General features: G+C 30.7%; 1 protein-coding gene across 1 annotated transcript; it reads left to right on the top strand.

The window, feature by feature from the left end:
* The first annotated feature begins 2419 nt into the window (after window positions 1-2419).
* LOC146994899 (uncharacterized) lies at window positions 2420-9344 on the top strand. Its single transcript, XM_085824626.1, has 4 exons — window positions 2420-2443; window positions 5990-6037; window positions 6153-6190; window positions 8156-9344. The coding sequence occupies exons 2-4, from the start codon at window positions 6019-6021 to the stop codon at window positions 8573-8575; spliced, it is 477 nt and encodes a 158-aa protein (XP_085680752.1). The 5' UTR covers window positions 2420-2443; window positions 5990-6018; the 3' UTR covers window positions 8576-9344.
* Window positions 9345-9968: the final 624 nt, after the last annotated feature.

Genomic DNA, 9968 nt, shown 5'->3' with positions numbered 1-9968 from the left:
TTTATTTATTTATTTACACTTGTTTCTCTTTGCTGACGGTCTTCCATAGGGCTCCGGCACTTCTAATCTTAGAAATTAAGCCCTGACTCCAAAGCTGGTGTCCTTTCAACAGTCAATATAGATATACGTTTATCAAATAGGGCAGCTTTCTTAAAAAAATGGATGTTAAAAAACTAGCATATTATGCATTTGCAAAGTCTTATTAATCGGTTTGATAATGAATACATATTACGTTTTTATGAGTATTATAGGAACTCCGAAATTTCATTAGAAAAGACAAACGCGCCGCTCGAAGAATATTACGTAGTCCCTTTTATATAAATAGCTTTTATAATATATATATTTATTAATTTTCCAATCATACAGTTATTTCTGTAAATTCTCTTACAGTATATCTTATTTATCTAATGAAAAAAAAAATTCCGTAAAACTTCTGTTCTTGTTGCCCTCAATGTTAGCTATTTGTTTAAAAGGTCATATCACTTTAAAACAGATTTCAAATTACGTAAAACAGAAAGTGTACACCTGAATTTTTATTCGTGGCAAATATTTACTGTTTCTTACATAGGTAGGAATTTTTTTTTAACTGACATGTTTCCAACTGACAATGTTTACATTTTTGATTTGTGTTGCATTCATAGGACCCAAACTGCGATTTGACAAAAAAAAAAAAAAAAAAAAAAAAAAAAAAACATCGTACAACTGATACCACTAAACAATGGACATTAGTTATAGGCGTACGATAAGAACGATTATATGCACATTTTCATAATTGTATAATAATGAATTTAGAGAAGTAAAACCCATTTTTTCCACACAGATATTTAACCACAGACTCTGGATAGACGCGGAATGAGGGGGCCACCTGAAGCAAGAAGTTTTCCGATCCCGTTGTGCCACCATTCCTGAGTTGAAGGATCGCATGAGAACTGCCGTCGGCAATGTCCCAGAGAATACGTTACTCCGAGTTATGCCAAGCTTCCAACGCCGCCTAGATGAATGTTTTGTCCAGAAGGGACATCATATTCAAAATTAATCTACGCAATGGACTGTGACTTACACATTAGTAAATGGCATACCTTTAACTAATAATTGACATAAGAAAGGTAATAAATAAATTACGGTTACTCCCTTATGGTGTGTTTTTAATATTCTACTATGGTCGCTGCCGCACCCTGTATAATCAAGAAATGGGTCCAGTTTTTTCCTGTATATTGTATACAAAAGGCATGCAGAAAATATGGTGATCATAAATGGGCGAGATTTTTTTATTTGGGTTTTTTAGGTTTAATTTACAAAATTACTTTTTAAATACCTTAAATTTACTCGTACTATAGTATCTCCACTTACTTAAACTTGGCAAATATGCTATCACTTGAGAATGGAATGGCAAATATACTGTAGCCTGACTGTCATTTCTTCAAAAGGAATCGGGGTAAAACTGAAATCATAAAATATAGTCTGGAATTCTTCTATAGATTTCAACCGGCCGAAGTGGCAGAGGAAATTGAGGTATCGTTCTTGATGCAAGACAAACTGCAAGAGCTTCAATTTGATTTTGAATTTTCTTGCTTTTTGAAATAAAATTTTTAGCTGCTCCTCGTTTAAAAAAAACATGTTATGTCATAACAGCAATTATTTTCATACAGATTAATCAGCCAGGTTTCATTTTCGATTTCAAAATCTCAAGCTCCACCTTCCCTCCTTTCGGTTATACCACAGTCCTCTTCAGTGGAATCTGATGCCCGCATGCATCTTCCGAACCCCAGGCTGGTCTTCCATTCGCATGCTATAAAGAATACTCATTATTGTTGCACAGAAATGGATGAAAATACGCAAGATCTGTGATTTTGAATTACTTCAGCTCAGTCAAAAGGTAATTCCAGGTGGGGTGATTTTTTTATTAAAAAATCTACATACTTGTTATTTACATCCGAGAAAGGAATAATATGGATGTTTGGATTTTATTAAAAACAATTCAAGTCTAAAAATTTATTTTTCATTCCAGAATCATTCTCTGTAGTTACATCATGACCAAAGATGGCGCGCAATTCTGTTCTTTCTTCGCGTTTTTGTTCTTAAGTCACTAACCGGCCTGAAATTATTTTTGTTAGTAAAAAACAAACGTGATTTTATAGCATTAATGCCAAATGTCGTAACTCATCTTTAATCTATCACCCGCTTGATGAGGATCAAAGGTCATTTCGCGCGACAAGGTTACGTTCCAATTCTTCCGGACACATTTGCACATCTGATCGCTTTAAGATTAGCTGGTTTGCATCCTTTTTTTTTTTTCTCTCTCAACCACACTGGATGAAAAATTTACGGTTCGGCCTCGTTGACCCTCTTGTGTGGCACGTGAAGAATTAAAGCAGCTGCGGGAGGTATAAAAAGCGAGAACAACTCTCACTATTCATTCTCACCCTCAACAAGAAGACAAGAGGTAAGACACCTCTCCCACTGTTTTAGAAATTATAGTGTTTAGAGTATCTTAACTCCAACATTCAGCCACTAGAGTCAGAATGTAGCTTCAGAATGTCTGTGCCTATTTGCCTGAGCAATTCTCAAATTCCACAATAGTGTAGAACTTTGATATTTTAGGACATTTACTTGGAATAATTTTACCGAATCTAATTTAAATTTTTAAAACAACGTTGTAAATTTAGTATAGAGAATTCATCTTTCATGTATATGTAACTTTTGAGATTCTTTGGTTTGCAATGTGTAATATATTGCCAACTTTTTGTCTTATGGCTCCGATTTTACCATGTACCATTTAGTACTATTACCTAAAATTTGCTAACTCATAATATTATAAACATTTTATCGAATCCCTTTTTGGGTTATGCTCTTGTAAATTATATTTTAAATTCACTATGTGCAACTGTGTGCTTTACAATTTTTTTTCCAGCCAGTGATATGTGATCAAAATAATTTTGCAACATCTGTATCGGCATGAGTTCTTAACATGAATTCACTTAAAAATTACCCATGGCATGTTTTGCAGTTTTAATTAATCTTCTTCTATCAGCGTACTTTAGGTATATATTAAGGTACTAAAGTATTTATTAAGACCTTTGGTATCTATTTAACATTTCAAACGACATGGATATTTCCCATATCCTCGAAGCATCATTTTATAGAATTAAGATCAGCATTAGAAAGCATAATTTATATGTCTTTGTTCTGAATGTTTTACAAATCTTATAAATAAACCTTATTTAAAGACGATAAGCTTAGTCATTTCCTTTTTAGTTGTAAAATTATACTTCATTTTGCAATTTTTATCAGAGATTATATTGTATATGTAATTGTTATTAAAATTTAACAACATTTTAGAATTTATTTGGTAAGACATTTATATGGCTATATATGCTTTTCTTTATTGATAGCTTACAAAAACATACATCCTGTAAGCTCCTTATATTTGGTACCCAAAATATTATTTTATTCTACTGTAAAATCGCGCATCAAATTAAATCCAAATAACTCTTTCAAATTTACATCCCCCGAGCTTCTACTTCTATATTTTTTTGTTACTGTTTCAAATTAAAAGCGCTTGTAAATAACTTGGTGTTGCCATTTTATAATTCTGTTGGTAAATACCCGAAGAATAGAGGCAGGAAAATGGAATTAGTTAAACATAAGAGTATCTTCAAATTAAATTATTTTTAAGTATTTTAATAGCATTTTCAAATTAAATTATTTTAATAAGTATTTTAGTAGTATAAAAGTATTTTAAATAAAGTAAAAATAAAATGCTTTCTTTGCCATCGATTTAAAATTCTGGTATGTACTACGGGCAGGATTATGGATAAAGAAGTCAATATTTATTTGCTGTTTTTTTTTGTCCAAATTAGAAAAATAATGTCTAATTAAAATGATCTAACTTAAGAATAAAGGAATTATATATTCCTAGAAAATAATATTTTTTTTTATTTTTGGCACACATAGATCATTAAAAAATTAACTAATGATAATTTCTAAAAATTCTAAAATTAGAAAACTAGAAACTAGAATTAATAAAATTAGAAATTATATTTTATTTATTTCTAAATTAATAAAAGGTCATTTCTAAAATGCTTACCCTTGAGCCATAACAGCTAGTTATTTTGTAAACACATAGTATTTATATATTTAGTTGAAAATTTCTGGCAACTATGAGCAAAGGTTTCAAAAGATATCATGGAGGCAAGCAGGGAAATTAAAGATTTGGAAATTTTAACCGAGAGATTATAGCGCTTCCGATATAAGAACGTTCAAAAGTAATATTTTAAACGTTTTGACGTCGGTAGTACTGTAATTGACTGTTTATACAAATGCATAGTTATAAAGTTAAAGAAAATTTCTTGCAATTCTGCAATAGTTTAGAGAAATCTAGGCAATCACAATTTCATGAAATCTTAATTCAAAAGAATATTAGAATTTTGTAATTTCTTACTTAAATAAACTAAAAAGTTAATTCTTCTCTCACCCGTAACTTTGTAACTATATGTATTTGTTTAAAATTCTACTCAGAAGTATTTTATGCACAGTTCGGAAAATTTAATATGGAACGTTTGCTGAAATGCAACAATGCACAAACCGCTATCCTTTTAAAAAACCACTTTCACTTAGAACGTCCTCCACGAAGGCATTCTTCCTCTTAAGGAGATAGCCCTATAGCGCTTTGCCACAATAAAATAAAAACTAACCTTTAAAAGGTAAAAGCATAAAATTATTTTTTATCATAACTTTGTTTCAAGAGCAAATTTTTATATGTAGTTCGTTTTAAATTGCTCAAAAAAAAAAAAAAAAAAAAAAAAAAAATTCTAATAAAAATAATCCGAAAGCTTTCATATTTTAAATAACATACAAAGAGGCGTTTTTCTAGCGTTTCAATGTTACCTTTATTTATTAAGTATCATGTTCTACGTACTCAAACCATAAAATTCAGTTCAACAGCAATATCGCAAAATAATTTTAAAAACAGCATATCTTTAGAATTTCCAATACAGAATCTCGCTCGCTGGAGATAAAAATGTTTTTTTTTCTCACAGTGTTGCCATTACTCGCTTTGAAATTGTTTAGTTTGTTAATCAAAAATTCGTTGAAATGTTACAAAATATGAAATCGATAATAAAACAAATTTCATATTTAAATTAGAGCTTTCACCTGCCCATATTTCATCGAAGATCCCGTTATACAAATTTTGATGTCTCTATGTACCGTTGTTTTATCACAATGCGAGAAACACACATACATTCATGCAAATTCTTATTTAATTTCTTCAACTATAGTACAGGGCGATCACATTTGGCGGCAACAATTTGAAAAGGAAACAATGTTTATCGTGAATCGACGCAAAATGCCATAACGAAATTAATAGTCTTTCTTGGAAAAGTGCCTCTTTGGACTCATACAAAACGTTAAAACTCTGGATATTTAAAATACTTAAATGTACCTGACATAAAGTTATTCCAAAAATAATTAAATTTCTTCTCCTTCTCAGTAAAAGAATAAAAAAAGAACTTTCTTTAACAGTTTAAGAATTTTGAAAGGCATTTTTAAGGGTTTAAACCACAATCTGCAGGTTTTTACGTTTTCTTCTTTTCCTTTGTCTGAAAATACTGTTCAGAATTCCGGCTATAAGATTGATTAATTTTTCTTAGGTTACCAAGTACTCTTTATACTTTTCCCTACTTATAAATGAACCAAATATAGTATTCTTAGTCTAGTATGGTATGATACGTTCTTAATCTTAAAGTATTATTTTCATATAGTAAAACTGTAATGTTGCTGGAAGAAATCCGCCGTAGTTCGTTTTCTTTCAAAAATTTGCGCAAATTTGAAAACTAATAAGTATTAAAATTTTCCAAACGTTTTATGCAAAATAATAAATTTTACGTAACTGGGAAAATTATAAGTTTTAGCTAATATAGTAAACAAAGCCATTACTGAAAAAAAATGTGTTTTTCCATGATTTCGAGACTTTCGTTTTTTGTTCCAGGTTGCCATTCCTAAAACCCAGGCGTAATCATGAAGCTCCTTATCTTAAGTAAGTAAATTAATCATTCATGAACAATAAAATAATAATGTAATTTATAAACTAACATTAGATCAAAATATAGATTAAACATTTTTTTAAAGGATTTTTTTAAAATTTTTTTTAGGTGCCATGCTTTTAGCTGCAGCATACGCAGCACCAAAGGTAAATATAAAATAAAATATGTTTAATATTTCCAAATATAATTCCAAATATAGTTGAAAAACAATTTAAATGTTACTATAAATGTCAAAAGGCACATTATTAGAGAACAATCATTTAAATATATTGATATAGTCATTTAAATATAGTTTAAAATATAATCCATATTTAAATAAATAATGTATAAAAAATTTTAATATGTATTAATGTATTTAACAACATAGGTGTTTTAATACATATATAAAAAACTTACATAAGGCACAAATAAGGCCTTACGTAATTAATGGTGATTTTGTGGGAAAATATGGATTCCCTTTGAAAAGTCAGCTTTTTTTCATGAGATCAACAATGATTAATTTACCTTTAATTTGGGCCTCTTTTGGGGGCGGTATTAGGTTATTAAATCAAATACAATTTGCTTCTTTTTATACGTTTTATTTTCTATACTTTAATCTCAATTTTCTACGGATAAAACTTTTAATAAATATTCTAACTGGAAAGAACTTGTAAAACTGAATTATTTTCCTGTATAACTATTGTTATTCTTGTATAACTTATAATATTCTTGTATTTCTATTATTATTCCTGTATAGCTGTTACTGAATCCTTTCCCTGCTAAATTAAGCGGAATGATTACAATTAACTAATGCATTCTAAAATGTTTGCTGTGCCTGAAAGGAGAAAATTCTCCAAGCAATACTTTTAGTAGCAGAATTTACTCAACAGTATCCTTGCGAGTATTTCCCTGAAACTATATTTAATTATATATCTGTGCGATATTTTGGTGCATATTTGCGTTCAAAAATAAAAAGCTGGAAACTGTAGGATTATTTCCGCAGTAATATAATAGAACCCTGCAGATCAAAGCACTTAACTCTACAAATTCAAATTAACAATCTTAGCAATTTTTATATATTCTGAACTTTCGTAAGAAATTTTATTCCTGGAAATGTAATGGCTTATGGAAAATCACTATGAATTTTGCTTACACTAGAAAAGAATTACAAGCTTACGCAATAAATTACAGTTAATCTAATTACAATATCACTTTACTATTACTTAGTTCAACACTTTAATATATTTTGTCCTTCCAAACCATAATTTGAAAATATTTAAAAAGAAAAAAAAAATCTGAAAGCTGTCAGATTTCATATTACGCCCAAAAGGATGTTTTTAAACTTTCCTGTGTCACCTTTATTTATTAAATATCATGTTCTTCGTGCTTAAAACACAGAAAATTCAATTCGACAGCAATATCACAAAATAATTTAAAAGTAGTATATCTTTAGAATTTTTGATACGCAGTCTCGCGCGCTGGATATAAAAATGCTTTTTTTTTTCGTACATCCTTGCCATTGCTCGCTTTGAAATCGTTGAGTTCTTAAATAAAAAATTCGTCAAATATTTACAAAATTTGAAATAGATAATAAAACACATTCGAAATTAAAAATTTAGGCTTCCAAGCGCCCGTGTTCGGTTGGAATACTATTCAAAATTTGAAGGCTCGAGTTACCGTAGTTTTTTCAGAACCGGAGCCACAATTTTTTCACAATCTGCATTCATACAGATTTTTCATTATTTAATTTGTTTAAATATAACACATGGCGGAAATATTTGGTTGCAACAGTTTGAAGAATGAACGGACGCAAAATGCCATTTTGAAATTGATAGCCCTTCTGGGATAACAAATGAAACGCACAAGATCTATAATACGGGAACAAGTTAACGTTTCATTTACATTCAATTATAAGAGTCAGTCTATTCAAAATATTTCAGTGTAATTTCTTTGAAAAATTTTAATAGATCCTTCGGACTTTTTGCAGGATTTTAAGGAATATCAGCACATAACTTATTAGTCTTTAGTCATCCATTTCAATTTGTAATAAAAATTATAATATTTAGGAAATGTCTAGTTCCATATAATTAGTAGTCTTGCGAAGTAATGAGAATTTAACTCTTCTTTTCCAGAGAGCAAAGCGTGAGGCATATGCCCTCCCTGATGGTGCAGATATTTTGGTAGGCCCAATTAAAACAACATTCTATTGCTCCAACGATGGCTATTACGCCGATGTAGACAACAACTGCCAAGTCTTCCACGTCTGCCACACTGTCGAGAGAGATGATGGTTCAAGGGACATTCAGCAATGGTCCTTCCTTTGTGGCAACCAAACCCTCTTCAACCAGCTCACATTAACTTGCGCTGATCCTGAAGATTCCGTGCCCTGTCCAGATGCTCCAAGCTTCTATAACATCAACGATAGGATTAACGCTGGAGATCCCAAACTCTACTTCTTGCACGAAGAAGATATTCAAAGAGCAGCACCTTTGTTGTACAGGAACAGAGGAGGTGACGTCAGTTCAATTGGCCGACCAGCCCTAAGAGGTTAAGGATATTACGGTACTCCATCGGAAATGACAGTAATAAACGGACGGACTGTACTTTGGCCTTGAGTGATGAGAAGAATAATTAAATAGTGAAAATCAAAACTATCTGGTATGGAATAAGAGTACATGGTGAATACATCTGCAGCTACTCTAGGGGACTCATTGGATATATTTAATTTTTTCCTTTACTTGGAACATTGCATCTTAGATGAAATGCAGCCCATCCAGACCTCTGGCTGGTGTTTCTAGGCTTAGGTTTGTGTTTCGTGTACTCTTTCGTTGGGTTTTTTATCTCAGGTACATCGTACTTGCAATTTTCGTTGGGACAGGACTAATGCATATTCTGCTGCATTCCATTACTAACTTATTATGCTTCTAGAACTCTTTGTGATGGTATCTAACACTTTTTTGAACGTGAGTTATTTTCTTCATGCCAATTCTTCAAAGCCCACACCTGTGGCATTCTGGGGACTATTGCTTATTCACAAATGAAACAGATTTGGGACTTAAATTATGATAGCGTTACGAAGTTTTTTGTTTTTCACGACATGTGTTTTTCTCGCCACTTACTGAAATGAATTAGAGAAAATCACACTACTTCTGTTACGTGCTGTAAATGTTGGGTGCTATATGTGTTGTAGGAGGTGTGGGTGCTAGAACAAGACTGTTTAGAATGTTACATTTGTAAATTAGTACCTGTGATACCTGAATATTCTTGTCAGAGCTTCCACCCTGTGTTATATTCTATAAATAAAACCAATTTTGCAATTTATACCTGTCGTTTTTATTACAAATGTGTTAAACTCTTATTCAATTTGCTTCACATTACCCATAAAATATGGAATGCAAAATGTTCATAAGAATCGCTTGTCTTTTAAATTCTAAAACTTTAAGGCAATAGATAATTAAATGAATAGAACTCATACACCACTCCCACTTCATAGAAAATTAAAAGACCATTAGAGTTCATGGGAAAAGTTAAAAAGTAAATTATAATAGAATTTATTATAAAAGAAATCCAAAGAAGAAAATGTTTATTATAAAAAATGAAAAGGACAACCAGTTATTACAACATGTTCGGTCTAATCATATTTAGAAGTACGTTCTGAAATAGTTAATTTGGATTGTTTTTAGATATATTTAAAATTATCTTGAGAAATTTTATTTTAATAGATCGAGCAACTTTTCATTTGGAGTGTAAACTAGTTCCAAACAATAGCAGACGTTATACGAATTATCGCCATGTTTGAAAAGAACAACGTGCACTTGAAAAGGTTTGAAACTAACCTTTTATTTAAACATAATTTTTAACATGTCCTCTTGTGCTCTCAGACATCAATCACCACTTGTAGCAATATAACTATAGTAACATTCATATTCAAATTTTAAATGTAGG

This window comes from Stegodyphus dumicola, chromosome 10 (genome assembly GCF_044657685.1).
Source record: "Stegodyphus dumicola isolate Sdum_Otavi_A_Nest chromosome 10, ASM4465768v1".
Taxonomy (NCBI): domain Eukaryota; kingdom Metazoa; phylum Arthropoda; class Arachnida; order Araneae; family Eresidae; genus Stegodyphus; species Stegodyphus dumicola.
This window is presented reverse-complemented; position numbering and strand designations above follow the sequence as displayed.

Bases quoted from the DNA above. Each gene is read 5' to 3' on its own strand.
- LOC146994899 (XM_085824626.1), top strand. The intron at 6,191-8,155 runs GTAAATATAAAA...CTTCTTTTCCAG, and splicing joins CAGCATACGCAGCACCAAAG to AGAGCAAAGCGTGAGGCATA.